Source organism: Heliangelus exortis, chromosome 8 (assembly GCF_036169615.1).
Source record: "Heliangelus exortis chromosome 8, bHelExo1.hap1, whole genome shotgun sequence".
Classification (NCBI taxonomy): Eukaryota; Metazoa; Chordata; class Aves; order Apodiformes; family Trochilidae; genus Heliangelus; species Heliangelus exortis.
The window spans coordinates 5,068,570-5,089,366 of NC_092429.1; the positions used below are offsets into that span (position 1 = coordinate 5,068,570).

Consider the following 20,797-nt stretch of genomic DNA (forward strand, 5'->3'; position numbering starts at 1 on the left):
CAGGAAAAATTAAAAATTGAAAGCAACGAATAGCACACCTAACGCTAAATAAAAAAAAAAGGGGGGCGGGGGGGACACAGCCAGCAGCCCCTGCCTCTTTTTTTTTTTTTTGCCCCCCCCGTGCGAACTCCCCGCGCCGCCCCGTGCCCCGCGCGCTGATGAAATGGAAAGTTGACCATAAATCAATGTCGGCGGCTGCGCTCGCCATGCATCAGCGGCTCCGAGCCCGAGATGCACCAAAACAAAAGCGCCGGCTGCTCCGTGTTCCCACACTGCCCCCTAATGCGGAGAGACCTCTGGAGCCCAGAAGGGCCCTAAAGCCTCGGGGGGCTCCCCCCTGACACCCTTCCACCTTCCTTCCTCTCCTCCCTGCATCCCCGGGGGCAGCCCATGAGGCAGGGTCAGCCATGGTGGGTAAGGAGGGTGAAGCCAGGGGTAAGAGGATGGGGTCCATGTTGTCCTGCTGCTTCCTCAGATGCCACCATTTTCCCCCTGCGTGGCTCCGTCAGCATCGGGTCGTACAAAAGCCAACAATGCCAGCACAGGGTGGTCAAACCGTCACTGGCAAGGTGGCACCAGAGCCACGGAACTAGGCTGCCCTGCCCAAAATCCTGGGGCAGAGCTCGGTGTCAGCCTTGTGCCAGGTTTGAAGGAAGGTGGCTTAGGAAGCTGGAGGAGAGGAAAAGCAAGTGTCAGAGAAAGTTTTTTTTTTTTTTTTTCTCTCTGGAAGTTTAGTAGGATGCCCGAGGCTTTTGTACCGAGCGTCTGGAGCATATGGTGGGATTTGCAGTCAACTTTCTCTCGGGTGCTCCAGCCAGATGGAGGTGACTGTTCTTGGCTCTGGCTGACACGGGTTTGTTTCCTGAAGAGCTTGTGTTAAACATATTCCTTAAAACCAGGCTTCTGCAGGCGGGAGCCCCAGCTGCAGGCAAGGCAGAGCTCCTGCCCACGGCTGCCTTCCGCCGTCTGCAGGGGAACTTGGACCGCCTTGCCTCGCCTCACCTAACCTTGCCTTGCCCTGCCTTGCTTTGCCTTGCTGTGCCCTGCCTTGCTTTGCCTTGCCTCACCTTGCCTTGCCTTGCCTTGCTCTGCCTTGCCTTGCCTTGTCCTCTCTCAGAAGATGTGTTTGGGTCCTGACCCAGCACCATGTGCTGGAAGGTGGCCATGGTTCCTCCTCTCCGCAGGCACCTGGAGCACCTCTCCTGAAGTCTTCTTCAGGGTCACCTTATTTTTCTCTTGAGAACTTGCAGAACTTCCTTCCCCTCCCATAAGATCCTATCCAGTAAGCCCAGGCACATCTTTAATTAATCTCCATCTAATTTATTTTAGTTTCGTTGGGTTTTTTTCTAATGTGGGAACCAGTAAGTATTTTCAAACACAAGATGCCTTCCTCTTGCTGGCTGCAAACAGTCAGTACCTCCTGGCAGTGATGTTTTGCCTTCTCCAAATCCTGCAGCATTCTGCCACCCCCAGAGGGGCTTGAAAATGGTTTTGGTTTTTTTTTTTTGTTTGTTTGTTTGTTCGGTTGGGTTTTTTTGGTTTTTGTTTTTTTTTAAATAGAAAACCTCCCCCATTAGCTGAAAGTATGCAGCCCATAAAACATGATCCATTTGTGGTGAATTACTCTGGAAACATAAATTGACACACGCAGAGCTATGATCGCTCGTGCCATTTTCCATCTTTAATATTTTACAAGAAGTTTGAGGAGTTGAGCTCATGAAAAAAAAAAAAGAACGGAGTGGAAAGAACCTGGTCGCTTGGAAACTCCCCGTAGGAAGCAGCAGCAGCAGCAAACTTGGGGTGTCTGATGAGTCAGGGCAGGCTTTTAAAGCCCCTGTAATGTAGAGAGGAGGAAAAAAATGAAGCAGAGAGGAGGTTGGGGCACCAAGAGACTTGGACACAGTTTCCTCTAATGTTGTTTTAGCTGTTTGGGGTTGGTTGTTGGATTTTTGGAGGCGGCTACAGGAGGGTGGAGAATAACACCCTGTGCAGGTCATCAGGTTTTGGGGGTGGGGAAAAAGGGAAAATAAATGAAAACTTGAGAGGTGACGGGTTTTCTCAGGTTGGGCAGAGTGCTGGTCTTGAGGTAGGAGTGAATTAACCACAGGGCAGCTTCTGCTCATCCTCCACAGCCTGTGGGATGGAGCTCTGCCCAAAGGGATGCAGCACTTGGGCAGTGGGGGAACTGGAGGGAGGTTGCGGAGAGGAAGAAGGGCTCTGCCTGTCTCCAGCATCCTCTTGTAGCAGCAGCAGTTAGTGATTGCTAAATACAATTTATTTTAAAGGGTAAAAAAAAAAAAAAGGGGGTTGTTCTGGTGGTTGGAGCCCATGTGTCAGCTCTGCAAAACACTTGTCTTGACCGCTGCGATCCCTCGGGTTCATCTGCCACTCCCTCTGCGCCCAGGGAAACCCCTGCAAAAAAATGCATGCACCCGATCTGGCCGGCGTTCCCGGCCGAGCCTGGGTCCCTGCCCTGAAACATCTGCAGATATTTATGGAGATAACAATATCCAGAGGGTCTGGAGGGTTTCTGACGGAGCAGAGCAGCCGTGCCGAGGGGCGCGGGAGGGGGATGCGGCAGCCGCAGCGTTTTGGATGCTGCTTCTCGTGGCTGTTTTGAAAAATAAAAAACAAACAATGTGAAAAGAAGGGAAAAAAAAAAGCAAGAAAGAAAAAAAAAAAAAAAAAAAAAAAAGCCCCTCACAGCCTGCTAAGACGTTTGCACGAGCTGGGTGTCTGCAGTCATGTTACCCAGAAGTCATCCCAGGGTGGTGGGGCAGGACCATGCTCCTGAGGATCCATCCAGCAGCACCAGCAAGGGGTGCTCTCCAGATCTAATTTGCTAGGGGGGAGAATTTTTGCCCTGGTGCAAATGCTGCCATGTCTTCTAGATGTTTTTTCTACAGTAAGCAAATAAATGCTGCAATACACTGAAGCTCCACATCACCTCAGGGCCCAGCCAGGGTGCATCTTGGTGGCAGCATCTCTTGTGCATTCCATACCTGTTAACTCCATGCCTTTACACACTGGGGGATATGAGAGGAAGGATGTCAAGGGCTTAATCAGGGGGTTAATAACTTCAGGATGGGGACTGTGTGCACGTCCAGTCAGTACCTGGGTAACAACAACCCCTTCCTTGCAGCACAGCAAGACAGGTATTGTGGAGGACCTGTTGACTGTTGTATTGATGGGACTGGAGGGTTGGCCTCTGCACGTCCTGTTTTTTCCCTTCTACTTGGTTTCATTGCTGGTTCTCCTCTCACAATCTTCCCTGCCCCACAGTCTTGCAGCTGTGATGTGTAGGAAGGGCTTTTGGTGATGGCCAGACCCTCTTGAGGGGTGCTGTCCTCTATGAGTTCTGCTAAAGGTGGTTGATGGTACAACTTGGACCACAACGGTTCATCTTCTCCACTGTGGTGGGATGTGGATGGAGAAGGCAGTTGTGAGGGTTGTCCCGAGGTACTATGGCATCTTTCAGCTGATGTTCACCAGGCTCTAGGGGCAGAGGCTGGTTGCCTTCAGCTCCTGCAGAATAAATCCTTCCTCCCCAGAGAAGCTGAGGCTGCCCCATCCCTGGAAACGTTCCAGGCCAGGTTGGATGGGGCTTGGAGCAACATGGTCTAGCCAGAGGTTTCCCTGCCCATGACAGGGGGGTTGGGAGTAGATGATCTTTAAGGTTCCTTCCAACCCAAACCAGTCTGTGGTTCTATAAAATGGTGGTGGAAATGGGGGGACTTCATTTCCCTGGGTGCAGCGGCTGGAGCAGGGAGGCTGGCAGGAGGCTGTTGGTTTCAATCCTCTTGGCTCCATCTCGCCGCCAAACTGTTCAAATGAAAAAAAAAAAAAAAAAAAAAAGAAAAAGAAGGGGGGAAAAAAGCAAACAACAACAACAAAAAAAAAACCCATAAAAAAACCAAACAACCCACCCTCTTACTTTATTTACATTGCACTCAAGTTTCCGCCGTACAAAAGATTTGCAGGTGCAAATATGTCCTGCCTTCATTAACTTCCCCTCCCTTTTTAATTTATGTGATTTCAATTTTCCTTCCCTGTACTGTTAATTAGGGGACCCTCTAATCAGTACCATTATCACAGTGGTATTCATGTTTAGGAAAGCTGCTAAACAAATGCTTGCAAAATTGCTAAATGGCTAATTAATGTCTGTTAATTAAGAAAATTGCTCATGGTAACAAACCATGCCATTGCTGGCAGCAGCGAGAAGGCGAACACTTGTTGAAATTAGTAACGAGGCAGGTAGAGAACATCTGCTCCGGCGCCGGTCCTGGAGCCTGCAGTCTCTTCCCATCACCTCCTGACAACGTTCCTTTGCTTCCTCTACCAGTTACACCTCCTTTGACTCAAAAAAAAAAAAGACATTTTTAATTTTTTTTTCCCCCCCCCGACGTTAACACACACCGGTGTGTTCTTCCACTCGAGCTTGCAGTTTTTTTCCAAGCGAATTTGCATTTTAAGGGGAATTTTTCAAAATTCAATAAAAAAAACCCAAAACGGGCGTTGTTCAAGCCCAAAATGTCAGAGTCTGCTGCGTTGCAGCCTTAAACCTGCACCGACTAATCTCTCCTTTTTTCCCCCCAGACATCCTTTCTTTGCTTGCAAGCCATTTTACTCGCATCCGTAGGGAATCCACCTCGAGGAAGGATGGTGCATCTGCACGGCCTGGCCTTGCAGCCCTGCTTGTGCCAGCCAAACACTGCCCAGGCACCAGCTGAGATGTTCTCCTCGTCCTCCAGCACCTCCACTGAAGCAGTGTCAAAAATCAAAAACAAACCCCAGAGGTGCCTCCAACCTTTGGGATGAGAGAGAGGAAACAACATCTTTTTTGCTTTTTGGTTTTTTTAATGATTATTAATTTTTGGGGGTGTGTTTTTTTTTTTAATCCCCCCCACCCTCTCTGGTCCTCTCCTGTGTATTTTTATTTCCTTGTTGCACACCCTTGCAAAGTGTTTCCTTGTGTGTTTATCATTCCAGACTTGGTTGAGCTATCGGACCGTTTACCATCGATGTGGCTGGTATATTTTGAGAGACGTTCTGATTTTTGATACTTTTTTTTTTTTTTTTTTTTTTGGTGGTGGATTTTTTTTTTTTGGTGGTGGTTTTTTGGGTTGTTTTTGTTTTTTGTTTTTTGGCATATATCATTATTCACCGTTGAGCTACAGGCGACTAGAAACTCAATTTAAAAAGAGGAAACAAAAAAAAAAAAAAACCAAAGAAAAAACCGGGAGAACCGCCTCCCTGCCAAAACAGGTCCACCCTTCAACCCTTTTTTTAGCTCTTTTCTGCGCTTTCATGTGCTAATCTATAACCTCCTTCTACTGTCTGACCTCACAGGGACCGCCTGGGTCACAGCCCTCGCCACACGCACAGCCTCCACCCCACAACCCTAACAGCATGATGGGACCCCACAGTCAGGTAAAGACACTAGTGATGGGTAGGGCTGTGAACCGCGACGTGCGCTCGATTTGCCTTCTTGGTTTTTCTCCCCCCCCTTCTCTAAGCAAGCTGGGCAGCAGCGGGTGCCCCGCTGCCCCGGGGAGCATCCCCCCGGGAGAGATCCAGCTCTGAAGCAAAATTCTTTTTTTTTTTTTTTTTTTCCTTTTTTTTTCTTTTTTTTTCTTTTTTTTTTTCTTTTTAATTTTTTTCTTCTTTTTTCGGATGTGCAGTTGGACTGAGAAGTCAATCATGGGTATCAGAGTGTTTTTTCCTTCCCAACGTAGCCTGAGAAATGTAACTTGGTGTGGGTTTTTAAGCTTCTGTTAGTAGCAGCAATTGTGGAAAAAAAAACAGAGCAAAAAAAGTAACTTTAAGTCTTTCTTCCTTTTTTTTTCTTTTTTTCCTTTTTTTTTTCAGCACTTAGCATTGGGGCTTTTTTTTTTTTTTTTTTTTTTTGTGTGTGCGTGTCTGTATGTGCTTATTTGCCACTTTTTTTAATATATATATATTTAAACTTGAACAGTATCTAACGCTCAGGGTTTCCCATGCACTAATTTTAACAGCCTCACCTCGTGTTGCCAATGCCAAACGCTCTCACACAAATAAATCTACAGAGAAAAACGTTAAAAAACGGACTCCGGACATCTTTTTTTTTTTATATATATATATACATATATATATATAATTTTTCTTTTTAAATTATTTTTTCCTTTTTAAACTTTTTTTAAAAGGATGTCTCCAGAAAAAAAAAAACAAAAAAAAAACCAAAAACAAAACCAACACAAAACGACAAAACAAAACAAATACAAAAAAAAAACAAACCCAAAACCAAACCACAACACAAACCCCGTGTGTACAGTCTAAGCCGCGTGCGTGGGGAGTCTCCTGCCCCCCCTTACCCACCCCTCACCTGCCTTTTGTGTCCCCACAGCCATTCATGTCACCGCGCTACGCCGGAGGTCCCCGGCCCCCCATCAGGATGGGCAATCAGGTACTGTGCTCCCAGGCTCTGTGCTGCTGGGTTTTCCCTTTGGGGGTGGCTTTTATTTGGGGAGGGGGATGAAACTGAGAGAGACACGGATTTGGGGTGGGTCAGTCTGGGGAAGACCTTGTTGTGGCTTTAAAGGGGACTACAAGAAAGGTGGTGAGGGACTCTTTAGGATCTTGGGTAGTGGTGGGACTGAAGGGAGTGGATTAAAACTGGAGGTAGGTGGATTCAGAGTAGACATTAGGGAAAAGTTCTTTATCGGGAGAGTGGTGAGACACTGGAAGAGGTTTCCCAGGGAGGTGGTCAAAGCCCCATCCCTGGAAGTTTTTAAGGCCAGGCTGGATGAGGCTGGGAGCAACCTGATCTAGTGGGAGGTGTCCCTGCCCATCCAGGGAGGTTGGAACTGGATGATCTTAAATGTCCCTTCCAGCCCTCTCAATACTATGGTTCTGGAACAAGGTCCAGGGTAGATGCTCCATAGGTTTGGGTGTCTATCCAGGGAGGTTGGAACTGGATGATCTTAAAGGTCCCTTCCAACCCTTTCAATACTATGGTTCTGTGACAAGGTCCAGGGTAGATGCTCCATAGGTTTGGGTGTCCATCCAGGGAGGTTGGAACTGGATGATCTTAAATGTCCCTTCCAACCCTCACAATACTGTGGTTCTGTGACAAGGTCCAGGGTGTCCTGCAGATGCTCCATAAGTTTGGGTGTCTCTTGGGCTCTTGGTGCAGGACAACCAAATGTCACCATTTGATTTGGATTTGATTCTGAGGTTCAGCCACATCCAGGGTGTAAACAGCGATGGGGGCATGTGCCTTTTGTTGGTTTTTTTTTTTTCCCTTTGTTTGTTTTTATTATTATTATTTATTATTATTATTATTTGTGGTGTTCTCAGCCCTGCTTGCTGCCAGGCTGGATTTTCCCTGCAATCACAGAAAATTAAAGCAATGGAGATAATCCTGCTGCTGGGTTGACCCAGCGCTCAGATCAGCGGCAGCGGGGTCAAGCGGGGCAGGTCGCTGCTGAATTTTTTGGCTTGGGTTTATCCTCTTATCCCAGCTTAAACAAGGGCAGTTTGTTTCTGGCCTTAGGGACTGAGGCTTCCACCCTGCCTGCTTGCCAGAACCCGTGGCCTTTGGTTGAGGAATTCCCCTCATTCCCAAACGTGCAGATCTGGAGGGGAACGACCCAGCCAGAGGTCACTTGTTGTAGCGGGGAATTTAAAGGAAACCTGTGATTCTTTTTGGGTAGCAAAGGTGACTGTGCAAAAATTGTCTCAGAAGCTTGTTTTTTGGCTAAGGGGGTTATTTTTTTGGACAGCTCGTATTAGCAGAAAGAGCAGAATAGTCAGGAAATGGGAAGCAGCAGCTTGCTTCGTGATTGCTGGATTTGAGACTCAAATGGCTGGAACTTGCAAAGTGATGGTGAGACAGCTGGGAGATAACTGAGCAAAACTGGAGGGGGGCTGATGTAGGACCCCCCAAGCCCAGCTGGGATGGAAGAGCCTTATGCCTGGGGCACCATGCCACTCCAGATGGGTTCTGGCAGCCCATTTTCAGGTGTTAATTACCAGCACCTTAAGGGGACCCTGTCCTGCTGTGTCCCCAGGCTCAGCTGAAGATGAGCTGTAAGAAACCTTACTGCTCTCTCCATCTACCTGAAAGGAGGTTGTAGGGAGGTGAGTGCTGGCCTCATCTCTCAAATGAATAATGATAGGACTGGAGGAACTGGCCTGAAGTTGCATCAGGGGAGGTTTAGGCTGGGTATGAGGAAGAATTTCTTTATTGAGAGAGTACTGAGAAGTTGGAATGGGCTGCTCAGGGAGTCACCATCCCTGGAGGTATTTAAAAAACATGTAGATGAGGCACTTCAGGACAAGCTCTGGTGGGTGATACAGATATTGATAGATATATTTTATTTATGGGGAGATGTTGACAATTGGACTCAGTGATTTTAGAAATCTTTCCAGCGGTGACAGTTCTGTGATTCTGTGGGCACAGCAAGATGGGCCAGGCAGGAGAACAGCCTCTTGCAGCAGGGTTTAGCATCCAGGAGTGGGCAAAGTTAATCAGAGGGATTTCATGGGGTTTTTTTTTCCCCCAAACACTACATAATAAAACCCAGTTACCTACCCAGAGCTCGGCGAAGTTATGGTCACATCCAGAGGGACAAGAGGAATAAATAGGCAGACAGGAAGGTCAGGCAGCAGAAGTGTAAATATCCATCACTACAACTCCCCTGGTTTATCTTCCTCCTGCCGCCAGCTTCCAAGCTGCAAAAGAAAAAAAGAAAATAACTCAAGGAGTAGGATTGGGCAGATTCTGCCTCAGTTTGGCCATGCACACCCAGTGCTCCAGCAGCGGGGTCTGCCTGTGTCGGCGTTCAAATAAAAGGCAGAGCTGTAGCAGAACTGTTTACACTTTGCTTCCCCCAGGCAGATTGTATCCGTGCTTTTCTCCCCCTTTATCTGTTCGGAGCAGCCTTTGAACTTTAAATAGCTGCCTGGCTGGAACAGAGCTGCCTTTGGGAAGGGGGAGCATCTGCTGTGCCCCCCTGTCTGCTTGGGGACGGGGCTGAACGCACTGGGCTGCTGCAAACAGAGCATCTCCCCATTGATAGGTGATGAATTGCTGCAACCCCCTGGTAAGTTTGGCCCCAGTCAGTACTGGGGGGCTGCACTGCTGGTCCCCTTTCCCTGCCAGCTTTGACACCTCTGCCCCATGCAGCCTTGTCTTTTCTCAGCTCCCCTAAAATACGGCAGCCTGATGGCACGCTGGCTGCAGGAGAGGAGGAAATGCTGATCCTCGTTGAGATTTTAGATGGTGTTTGTAAAAGGAAAGAGGAGGCAAAAGCCCAGAGGGTGTAGGAAGATGTCCTGGATGCAGTGAGATGCAGGATGCTCAGGCAGCCACAGGTCGTGCTGCGGCAGGAAGCTTGGTGCGACCCAGGAAGCCCCCTGTAAGCCTAAAACCTCAGCTCAAACCTGTCACTGTAGGCTGCATTTTAGCAATTACTTTTTTTGTTTTGTTTTGTGTTTTTAATCTTTGTCCCCTTGTTTTCACAGCCCCCGGGTGCTGTTCCCGGTACACAGCCATTGCTGCCCAATTCGATGGATCCCACGCGACAGCAAGGTAAAGCCAGCAAAGGAGGGTTGAGTGCCAGCATTTTCTCCTTAGCTGTTACCTCGAGAACTAAAATGACTGCTCTGCCACATAACACCCCTCCTTTTCCTCCCAACAGGGCACCCCAACATGGGCGGCCCCATGCAAAGGATGAATCCTCCGCGAGGGATGGGCCCCATGGGTCCCGGTCCGCAGGTAAGCCCGGTGCCAAAGAGCATCAAAAACGCCCTCCCCACCATCAAAACAACCTCTTGGGGATCCGAGGGCTGGGAGTTTCCTCCCCACACACCCCGTCCCCTCATTAGTGTTAATGCGTTTTGCATTAGCCCTGCATCTGGAAATCCCTCCTTTTAACAGGAGTGAGGTCTTCAGAGCTCATTAAGGGTATTGCAGCCTCCCTCCTGCCCTTCCGTCAGAGGGGACGGCACTTAGCGCCGCGCCGGTGCGGCCTTTGAGTGCATTTATGTTGCCTGCCTGGGAAATAGTTACGTCCCTAACAGCAGGAAAGGGGAAGGAGGTTTGCATTAAAAATAAATAAATAAATGGCAAAGAATCCCTTTAGCAAGGGGAATAAGGCTTTCCTCTGCGAGGTTCCCCTCTGCCTGCCCTTCCTGCCCGCCTGCTCCAGCTCTGGGTTTCAGGAAAGGGGAGTAGATGCTTGAAATTAAGCAGATCTGGGTTAATCTATGCTGTCTCTCCCCTTGGTTCGCTTTACGGAGCGGCTTGTTGTTGACTGGCTCCTGTTTGTTTCTTCTACGAGACTTCAAAACCAGATTACCATGTTTTGGTTGGAGGTTTATCCTCTCTGCATCGTCGCCTACGTCGAGTTTGTAGCGCGAGGATCAGAGTCTGTCAAGAGAGGAGCGGGTGCGCTGGAGTTTTGTTTTGTGTTTCCCCCCAGAGACTGTCGAGATAAGTGATTATTGTGTAAAGAGGGAGTTGTGTCACCTCTTTTTAACACCAGCCTGAGGATGCTGCTCGGGACATCTCCACAGGCACCTAGATCCATCCTAGGGCAGGGGATAAAAAGCCTGCAGGGAGCATCGTGGACAAGCCACCCGATAGCAAAGCCAGGGATGCTTTGAGCCGCGGCTGCTCTGCTAAAAATCCTGCTTTCCTGGAGGATCTCACCCAAAAAAATGAAAATAAAAATGGCTTTCATGAGGGTGGCCTGTGCCAAGGAGCACGGCGGCGGGTTGCCTGGGGGAGGCTGCTCGCTTCCCACTTGTGAAGCTCACCAAGAAACTTGGAAGCGGTGAGCGCGGCTTCAGCACCGCGTGGGATGGCGGCGGCTCGGGGAGCCGGCAGGAGCTGTGAAATGTTCAGAGCTTTATTTTTGACTCCACCATTCCCTGTGTACGTACATTAAGGAGAGGTGGTTTGGTGTTTTTTTTTTCTTTTTCTTTTTGGTGGGCTTTTTTTTTGTGATTTTTTTTTTTTTTTTTTTTTTTTTTTAACAGCTTCCCTGGGGGAAGCGCTGGGCTTCCCAATCTGGCACCCGCCGGGTGCTGCTGCCGCCCCGCAGCCAGCCAGGAACCAGCAACCACCAAAAATATCCAACCAAACCCAGCAGCCCCTCACACCTCGCATGCCTAGGGCTTGTTTTTCTCTTTAAGCTTTGCATCAGAACCTTACCAAATACTCCTTGAATTATCCCCAAGGGCTGCAGAGCATCCAGCCAGGACAACCCAGCATCCTGACAACAGGATGCTTATTACGCACCGACGGTGAATCATCCCTTGCAGCTGATGACTGCTGCCTTTTCCCGTTTAATAGGTGCAGTTTTAGCTCTGCAGAAGCCAGGATTAGGTTTGCTGGTGCCTCTATGAGGAGGGTTTGTAGCTCATTGGATTTCAGCAGCATCTTGCCAGTCCCTGGCATCCAGGTTGCTCAGCACAGCTGCGTTCCCTCCCCACTCTCCCTGAGCATCTTTCAGATGGCTTCGTTTTCCAGCCTTTCAGCTCCAATTAAAAACGCTGAGGTTTTTAGCTTTTTTCAAAAAAAATTTTTTTAATTTTATTTTAAGCAAGGGTTTTGATGCTGCTGTTCAGTGTAAATGGCTGGAATTTCAATCAATTAAGGACATGCCGGTAATTTGTGTGGGGAAAACCCCTTTTATGCCTTTTCAAAACAAACTTTGGCAAGGCCCTCAGCAGAACACCCTGCCTTGGTGCATCCATTAATCCAGGGAAAAATCATCAGAAGTGAAGTATTCCAGTTAAAATCCAGCTTGGAGCTCTCTGAAGAGCTGCAAAATAGGAAGCGGCCATCCATCTCCCCTCCTGCCCTAGCAATTTTTTTCTCTAGATGGCGGAAATACAGCCCAAAAATACGCATGGTGGGGGGTGGGGAAGGCAAGAGGGGAGGAGCAGCAGCAGCAGCGCGACCTAAATCCGGCTGCACGTTGCCCGGAGGGCTCAGGGAGCAAAGCACAGACCAAATGGAGCACAGCATTCAGGGGGATTCCTCATCCTTCCCTGCCTTGGGCTCGGCTTTGTACTGGAGCTGGTTTTAGGAGATCTGGGACACGGATCTGAGGCTCTCAGACCTGTCTGGAGGTTCAGCTGAGCTGGAATAAGCCAAGAGGGGAGCCCTGAGGGGCTGCCTGCCCTCACTTGCTCCCCTGGGGGATGTAGCAGGGAGCTGGAAAGGGAAGACAAGCCTGGTGTGGTTTGCCCTCCTCCAGCCATCATCCTGGGAGCTGGGGATGCTCCATCTCAGGGGAGCTCATTCAGCCTCTTCCCATCCTTACACAGCAGCAATAACCTCCCAAGCTGCCACTCCTCTTCTCCTCCTGCTCCTGTTTTGCACAAACAGACAAAACCTGAAAGGCTGTTGGTGGTGCCTGGGGGCTGTGGGCACATTTGTCTCCTGGAGCTGGGAGGGGGAGCTTTTCCCTCCACCAGCTCAGCAGAAGAGACCAAGGGGGGGACTTCTGGACTCTGCCACCTCTCTCTCATACTGAGCTGCCTGGTTTTTTTGTAAACACAACTGCTAATTGCATCTACAGTTATTGTTATCTTTTTTCTTCATTTTTTTAAAAAGCTCATTTTTGTAAACTAACCCTTCTCTTCTCTTCTCTTCTCTTCTCTTCTCTTCTCTTCTCTTCTCTTCTCTTCTCTTCTCTTCTCCCTTTTTTCTCTTTTCTCCTTTCTCCTTTCTCTTTTCTTTTCTCTTTTTTTCTCTTCTCTTTTCTGTTCTCTTTTTTCTCTACTCTCTTCTTTTCTCTCTTCTCTCTCTTCTCTCTCTTCTCCTCTCTTCTCTCTTCTCTCTTCTCTCTTCTCTCTTCTCTTCTCTTCTCTTCTCTTCTCTTCTCTTCTCTTCTCTTCTCTTCTCTTCTCTTCTCCCTTTTTTCTCTTTTCTCCTTTCTCCTTTCTCTTTTCTTTTCTCTTTTTTTCTCTTCTCTTTTCTGTTCTCTTTTTTCTCTACTCTCTTCTCTCTTCTCCTCTCTTCTCTCTCTTCTCTCTTCTCTCTTCTCTCTCTTCTCTCTTCTCTCTTCTCTTCTCTTCTCTTCTCTTCTCTTCTCTTCTCTTCTCTTCTCTTCTCTTCTCTTCTCTTCTCTTCTCTTCTCTTCTCATCTCCTCTCCTCTCCATTTTTTTTCTTCTCTCTGCTTTTTTTCTCCTCTCCTCCCCTTTTTGGGGTGGGCTGACCCTTGGTTATCATTGCAGAACTACGGCAGCGGCATGAGACCTCCACCCAACTCCCTAGGTCCCGGCATGCCTGGAATTAACATGTAAGGCAAGCCCCGTGCTGGGGAATGTTTTCCCATGGGGTGGGGCTTGGCAGGGCCACAGGGCTGTCTGTGGGGAGCAGCCAGGCTTGGGGAGGTGACAGATGAAACTACAACTTTTCTTTTTCTCCCATTTAATTTTGACCCCAGGGGGCCGGGAGCTGGCAGACCGTGGCCGAACCCCAGCAGTGCTAATTCAGTGAGTATCCCAAGGTCCTTGGAAGCAATTAGTATCCTGCTAATGAGAGGGGCTTCTCCAGCCTCTTGCAGGTGCTGCACCTGAAGCCTGAACGCTGCTCCTGTGCTGCTCTCTGTGCAGTGGGGTGCAGCTGTGGATGCTGGGGGGCCCTGGGGCCCCCGTTTTGGCTGGGCTGGGGGGGTGGCAGGGGCTTCTGGCTGTGCCCTGCTGGGGTCCAGCCCTCGGGAGCCCCTGTGCACCCCACAGCTGATCCTTCCTCTCTTCTCTCTGCAGATCCCATACTCTTCTTCATCGCCTGGTACATACGTGGTGAGTCCTCCTGCTCCCTCTGTCCCTCCTGGGGTGCAGAGCTGTTAAGAGCTCGTGTGGTTTGGGGGGGACCAGGCTGGGTCTGGGGGTGTGAGGTCCAACTGAGAGGAGGTGTTTGAAAGCATGGGGGAGGTGGGTGACCCCCCATTATTTGTGTGTCTGACCCCCACTTGGTCTCTCTGCAGGGTCCGCCCGGTGGCGGGGGTCCTCCAGGGACACCCATCATGCCCAGTCCTGCAGGTAAGAGCCCCCCAAGAATCCCCCAGCCCCTTCCCCTGCCAGAACACCCTCATGCCTGGGGCTGCATCGATGAGGATGGGCAACCCCTACTCAAATAACCAATTTATGGAGAGGGAGCTCCCTCTACAGAGGGAGCAGCATGAGCTGCTTGGCTTTGGGATGGCATCTGAGGATGTTCTGTGTCCCCCTGCAGATTTGGATGCTGTAGGGCTCAGGGAGGTGAGGAATGCTACGTGGCAGGGAATTACCTCCCTGTGCTTCCCAGCCAGGAGTAGAATTATTTTTCACAGTTGAATTTCTGTGATTAAAAACTTTGTGGATCTTCATTAAATACAAATTAGCCAGAAAATGGTGGTACTTAGAGGGAATTTTAGGTGATAAAATACAAAAGAATGAGTTCAAGTGGCATGAGTTTGTTTTAATTAAGAAATGAATTAATCACCCAACTTACTGGGCTTCACTGTTCCACAGATTCAACAAATTCAAGTGACAACATCTACACAATGATTAATCCAGTACCGCCCGCAGGCAGTCGATCGAATGTAAGTCTGCTTTCTAATAATTTACATATCAGATACCATAACAAATCATAATTAACTTCATCAGTTGAGAGTAAAGCAGTTTAATTGATTTCAGCCATTTGTTACCAAACAGAAATAAAACAAACCATCAAAAAGTGATTAACTCTTGGGCGACTTTGTTAATTTTTTATGCTTATTAAGAGAGTGGCAGCCCTGCTGCTCTGGCCGAGGTGGTGGCAGCTGAATGCCCGGGGAGATGCTGTGTTTTGGGGGATAAGGGCAGATTTAAAGCTCTTAAAATCCTGGTTGGAGAGAGCTCGGGTGCACTGCCATGGGTCTGGGTCTGCCTGCACCCATCTGGCCAAATTTCCTGGGTGAAAACCCACGGGACCGCAAGTTCACAGATGTGCCCTGCAGCCTCATGGGGAGTGGATCCATCCAGGTCCAGAGGGATGGCTGGGGAGGGGATGGTCCCTAAGAGCCTCCCAGGGCTGTAGTAGATGTGTGGAGTGGTTTTGTGGCTGATTTGGGTTTTTTTGCCTTTTTTCTTCCACAGTTCCCAATGGGTCCCGGCTCTGATGGCCCCATGGGTGGCATGGGTGGCATGGAGCCCCATCACATGAACGGATCATTAGGTGAGCACCCAGGGGAGTCTGCATCTCAGGGAGCCCCACCATGCCCTGCAGAACATCCCAGTGCCTGCTCCCATTCCAGGGCTGACCCCCAGCTCAGACCAGTGCTGGAAGCACAGCTGGAAATTAGGAGGGGGGGATCAGGGATGAGCAGGGGGGGGGTTGAGGGCCATCACTGCATGCTCAATAAGGCTGTTTTCCTTTTGTGTCCCTCTGCACAGGGTCAGGAGACATAGATGGACTTCCAAAAGTAAGTGAGATGCAGAGTGGGTGTGTGGGTTCCTGTTTTCTCACCATTTCGTGAGACCCTGATGGATGGGGAGGGGCATCTGAGGGGGTTGTGACCTGGGCAGGTGGAGCTTCATCCTGCTCACTGCTTCCCCCTTCTTCTCCATCTTCTGCAGAATTCTCCAAACAACATAAGTGGCATTAGCAATCCCCCGGGCACTCCAAGAGACGACGGGGAGCTGGGAGGCAACTTTCTCCATTCCTTCCAAAATGACAATGTGAGTGAGAGAGTGAGTGAGTGAGTGCATCCCTGGGGACAGAGGGATAGTCCCTGGGGCATCCTGTCAGGGGGGTGGGTGGGTTTGATGGTGGTTGCCTTTTGGACATGGATCATGCTGTGTGTAAGTTGCTCTGGGACAGAAAGTGGCAGGGAAGAAGTACCCTGGTGGGTGGAAGCTTGGGTCCTCAGAGGGATGGGGGGTATTGAGGGAGGGGAGAGGATCCTGTGTGATGGAGGAGAGAGGATCCCGTGGATGGAAGGGAGAGGATCTCGTGGGATGGAGAGGATCTCATGGGTTGGAGAGGAGCTGGTGTACTTCCAGTACTTAAAGCTACAAGACTATGAAGACTCCTGTTTATAGTGAGTCACATGGAAGGACAAGGGGTAAATGGGTGCAAGTTACTCCTGGGGAGATCCCAGTTAGACATCAGAAGAAAAGTTTTCACCGTAAGAACAGTTGGACTTTCTCCCCAGGGAAGTGGTGGATTCCCCAACACTGGACATCTTAAAGACTCAGCTTGACAAGGTGCTGGGCCATCAATGCTGGACCAGATGATCCTTGAGATCTCTTCCAGCCTGGCATTCTGTGAGCCCAGGACTGAGCTGCAGGATTCCACTCTGGCTGCAGACACCCCTCCTCTTCACAGCATAGACACACACACACGTGCATGTTAATTATTTGTTTTAAATTGCATCTCACCCCATACTGTTCTGCTGATTTTCTCCCCGGAAAGGCACGTTTCAGAGCAGATTACACCCTGAGAAACTCAAGTCTCCAGCTTATCCTCTCCTCCTCATTTATTCAATCCAATTAGAGTGCTGCATCATTGTCACCACCCCCGCCCTCGGGTGTCTGGGGGTCTGGCCCACCTGGTTTCTCACCCTGGCTCTGTCTCTCTTCCAGTATTCCCCCAGCATGACGATGAGTGTGTGATTTCCCTCCCCCTCCTCCTCTCCAGGATCAAGAGAGTCAGCTGCCGTTCGGAGGATCTCAACGAATTATGCAAGAAGAAGAAGAAGAAGAAGAAGCTAGGTGTATGGGCAGGGAGACACGTGGCGGGGGCCAAAACCCCAGGTTTAGTTTCATGCAATAAAAAGGCTGAACTTTTTATTCCATAAAACATGAAGGACAAAACTTAAAATATTTCAAGACATGACAAGGCCCTTCTTTGTGCAGAAGGGTTTATATATGTACATGACACTTCTTTTTGGAAACAAACGGAAGCCTCTAGCACCCAACTCCGATCTCTTTGCTTTGTTCTTTTAAATAAAGACAGAAACCGAACCTGTTGTATGTTTGTGCCGTGCGACACCAGGAATAGTCTAGATATGAAATCTCATGTTGTCTCTGTTGTAGTCATTTTATTTTTTTTTTTTTTTAAATAAACTGGACAGTTTACAATGGTGGTTTTCGTTCAGAAGGCCTGTTGGGTTTTGTTTTGTTTTGATTTTTTTTGTGGGTTTTTGTTTTTTTTTTCTAGTCGTTTTGGGGTTGCGTTTGGGGTTGGTTTTTTTCCCCCTTCTATTTTTGGGGTTTTGTGTTCTGTTTGTTTGTTTGTTTGCAGCACAACGCTTCCTCCTCCAGTTAACAAGATCTGCTTTGGGGAAGAGACTCCACCACCTCGTTATAAACTTGTTAATGCAGGTGACCCCCTTCTAGGATCACATCCTCGAATGAATCGTGATCTTGCTCTCTGTGACTGTGGCATGCACTGTGTTAGTCTTTTCCCCCCCCTCTCCAAGTACAAGAAGAAATCTCTGTCCCTCCTTTCCCCAGAGTCCTTCAGCTGGTTCACTGCAAAAATTGATTTTTTTTTTTTTTTTTTTTTTTTTAATCCACTGTAAAAAAAGGGGTTAATCTGACCTGGGACTTTGAGACTGTGATCTCCAGCTAACTTTGGGCATTTTTTGGGGGGAGGGGAGGATGTTATTTGCTTTGGGGATATTTTTTGGGGGGATTTCTTTTCCTTTAGAGACGTGCTCTTGTCAGGGTTTCACTTACCTATGACTTGGAACTGGATGGAGATATTTTTTAAGGAGTTCTTGTTGTTAAAAATGTAACCTTGCTATTCTGTAGGCTCACTCTGTAATATGAAAATAAATCTTAAATGGCAAGCATCGAAGGCCCTTCCTGCTGGTGGGAGAGGAAGGGATGAGCCAAGGCGGCGGGTTGGGATCTCTGTACATGACACTACCCTGTAGTTTGGTCTTTGTTTTTTCTCCAGCTCCCATTTCTGCTCCATGTATATCATATTCTGTAAAATATTCTCTCCCTTGGATTTGACCTTTGTGCGGATTATTGAAAGCATTGTATCTTGTTTCAGTGTTTTTTCTTACCTTGTAGTCTGGTTCGAAAATTACCCAGAGGGGAAGAAAAAAAAAAATAATTATTATACATTGTAGTTTGTGTACGATATTTGTTGATAATGTTTTATTAAAGGGATGTCTTTTTTCCGCACCCCTTCACTGAAATGTTTCTGGGGAACATTTGGCTTGTTTTTATTATTCTGGCTGCAAGACATGAGATGACAAAACTTTTTTTTTTTTTTTTTAAGTGTGTAATACGATTTTTTGGTGGTTTTTTTTTAATCTTTGCCTTCTTTTTCCTAGGCATTTGAATTGTGCTTTTACCTGTAGAAAGTCCCTGGGGAGAGAGGGGTGGGTGGGATGGGTGGGGGGGGAGGGCCTGGGGGTGTCAGTCTCATAGTTACAGTCAGGTTAATATTTTCCAAGTGACACTGGGAAATAACAATGCAGATTTGTTGCATCACAAATAGACCCAGGGGCTCCCCAAGAGGTCAACCTTTTTTCCTTTTCCATTTTACATCTTGTTCTGGGGTTGTTTTGGTTTGGATTTTTTTTTTTTTTTTTTTCAGTTTTGGTTTGGGGTTGTTTCTTTTGTTTGTTTGTTTGGGTTTTGCTTTTTTTTTCCTGATGTGAGGAAATGAAAGGACCGGTTTTAATGTATTTTAAAATGAATAGCTAAATTATTGTCTTCATTGGTATGGGATGGTTTTTTGAATGAAATGGTTCTCCCCCCTTCTCCTCCCCCCCCCATGCTGTAATAAATATCAACATAAACATTTGATTTCAGTGCTCTGCAGTTTGTTCCTGGTGTTTGCTGCCAGACCTGGGGGGCAGGGAGGGGTTTTTTGGGGGGGATTAGGTGTGGGGTTTTTTGTAATTTATGGAGGACCAAATCCCATCTTTGGGCCAGGGGAGAGGAGGTGATGCAGGGCTGAGAGGTGGTTGCTGCTGGGTGGGCTTGGCTGTGGCTGGGAAGGTGAAGAGGGATTCAGCTGGGATGCAGAACCTGGCAGGATGGGAAAGGTTTGGTTTCGTGGTGTTTGCTTTGTTTTTTGCCGTTTTGTTGTTTGTTTGGGTTCTTTTAAATTGTTTTGAAAATTCAGCTGCCTGCACCCGGTTGAGGATGTGCCTGAAGGGGCTTTCTGAAGGTAAAAAGGGGCAATTTGTTTGCAGCCTCTCCAGCAGGGTTTCCCTGTTAGAGGCCAGAGGATTTGGAACATGGGACATTTGGGATTTGGGAACCTGCTGTCCCATGGTGCAGGTTAAAGAGCAGGGATGATCCAAGAGAGGAGCTGGGTCCTGCTACCTCCCCTTGCTGGAGTCCTGCACTGCTGGGAATTAAGCAAGGGAGGAGAAGGGACAAGAGGGAATGGGGTAAAGCTTCACCAGGGTAGGTTCAGGTTAGATATTGGGAAAAATTTATTCACAAAAAAAATGGTGAGGCTGCCCAGGGAGGTGGTGGGGGCACCACTCCTGGGGGTGTTCAAAAGATGGGTAGGTGAAGAGCTGCAGTGGATGGTTTAGTGGTTGGGGGTTGTAGGGTGGACAGTTGGACTTGATGAGGTCTTTTCCAGCCTTGATTCTATGACACAAGTGTCACCCTCAAAAAAAAAAAAAAAAAAAAAAGAAAAGGCCTGCAGACCCCCTCCCTCAAGCAGGGCCTGGCTGTGGTCCTTGGCACCAGTGCAGGACCAGCTCTGGTTCTGAACTGACTGGGGTGGTGATGGAGGAACCTGGCTGTATCAGAGGCTGCTGCAGTGTTTGGGGAGAAATGATTCAAGTTTCAGATGGGTGGATGCAAGTGCTGGGTGCCTGAAATGCTCCAGGGAGCTGCTGCCTGAAACGTGTTCTCTGCCTCTGACTAGTCCAGGCAGGACAGGGTTGGCTGCAGCTTCTCTCCCTCCTCCAGGGAACATTCAAGCCTGAGCTGCAGGCTCAGGGTTCTGGGGTCTTGGAGGTCCACAAACCATCCCAGAGCTCTGCTGGTGTTGGGAGATGCTCCCACCCAAACCATGCTGCCATGCCACGTTCCAGCAGCAAGAGCCACATGGCCATGGATGCTTGTGGAGCAATACCTTGGATGGCTGCTGGCTTTGGGAACCACCCAGGAAAATCAAGGTGCCTGCAGAGCTCATTAGCATGTAATTAACAGCAGGTTTAGGGGGTGGGTGTGTGTTTACAGGCTTTGCTACCTGTGCAGCTTTGCCTCCAGGTTGCAGATGTCCTTGCATGGGGTCTGTAGCCCACCCCATCATGTGGTGGTTTGGTCCAGGCAACCATGAACCTCTGCTTTGCAGAAAGAAGCATTGTCCCTCATTTGAAAACATGAGCCCCAAGGATGATCAGTTGGTGCTGATGAGGACCTCCTGCCCTCCCAGCTCCATCCCTGCCCACATTGTCCATCCAGGCACCACTCAGCTGCCCCTTGGGGATCTCCTTGCAGAGCACAGGAAAGTCCTTCCTGATGGATCTCCCTGGGTTACAGGCTAATTTCATTAAACACCACCATGAGAAACTGCCAAGTTCTCTCCTCTAAACATCTCCTGAGCCCAGCCTTAGGGATAATTGTGTCCCCCATTAGTTTTCATTTAATTAAACAGAGGAGGAGGAGGCTCTGAACAAGCCAGGGCTCTGGACTGAGCATGGGGTGTACTTGTTGGCAGGATGAGGGCTCAGATTTTGCACCAGGAGGGGGTCAGGGAAAGGTTGTGTGGAGTTATGGGGCCAGATTCTGAGCTGGTGGCTGCAGAACTCCCCTCCAGGCAGCCAGGCACTGCTGGGTCTTCAT

The 20,797-nt window shown here is 48.7% G+C and overlaps 1 protein-coding gene across 3 annotated transcripts in view; it reads left to right on the plus strand.

Moving 5' to 3' along the window:
• Positions 1-17,078, plus strand: part of SSBP3 (single stranded DNA binding protein 3) — a 55,763-nt gene extending 38,685 nt beyond the window's left edge. Inside the window, exons 6-18 of one of the 3 annotated variants that reach the window (XM_071750067.1) lie at positions 5,350-5,430; positions 6,383-6,442; positions 9,505-9,571; positions 9,681-9,757; positions 13,232-13,296; positions 13,444-13,492; positions 13,766-13,801; positions 13,987-14,041; positions 14,513-14,583; positions 15,119-15,197; positions 15,416-15,444; positions 15,599-15,700; positions 16,607-17,078. In XM_071750067.1, the coding sequence (XP_071606168.1) occupies positions 5,350-5,430; positions 6,383-6,442; positions 9,505-9,571; positions 9,681-9,757; positions 13,232-13,296; positions 13,444-13,492; positions 13,766-13,801; positions 13,987-14,041; positions 14,513-14,583; positions 15,119-15,197; positions 15,416-15,444; positions 15,599-15,700; positions 16,607-16,636 (801 nt within the window). In that variant the 3' untranslated portion in view covers positions 16,637-17,078. The remainder of the gene's footprint in view (positions 1-5,349; positions 5,431-6,382; positions 6,443-9,504; positions 9,572-9,680; positions 9,758-13,231; positions 13,297-13,443; positions 13,493-13,765; positions 13,802-13,986; positions 14,042-14,512; positions 14,584-15,118; positions 15,198-15,415; positions 15,445-15,598; positions 15,701-16,606) is intronic. The other 2 variants (XM_071750068.1, XM_071750069.1) reach the window with 2 other exon arrangements.
• The last annotated feature ends 3,719 nt before the right edge of the window (positions 17,079-20,797 follow it).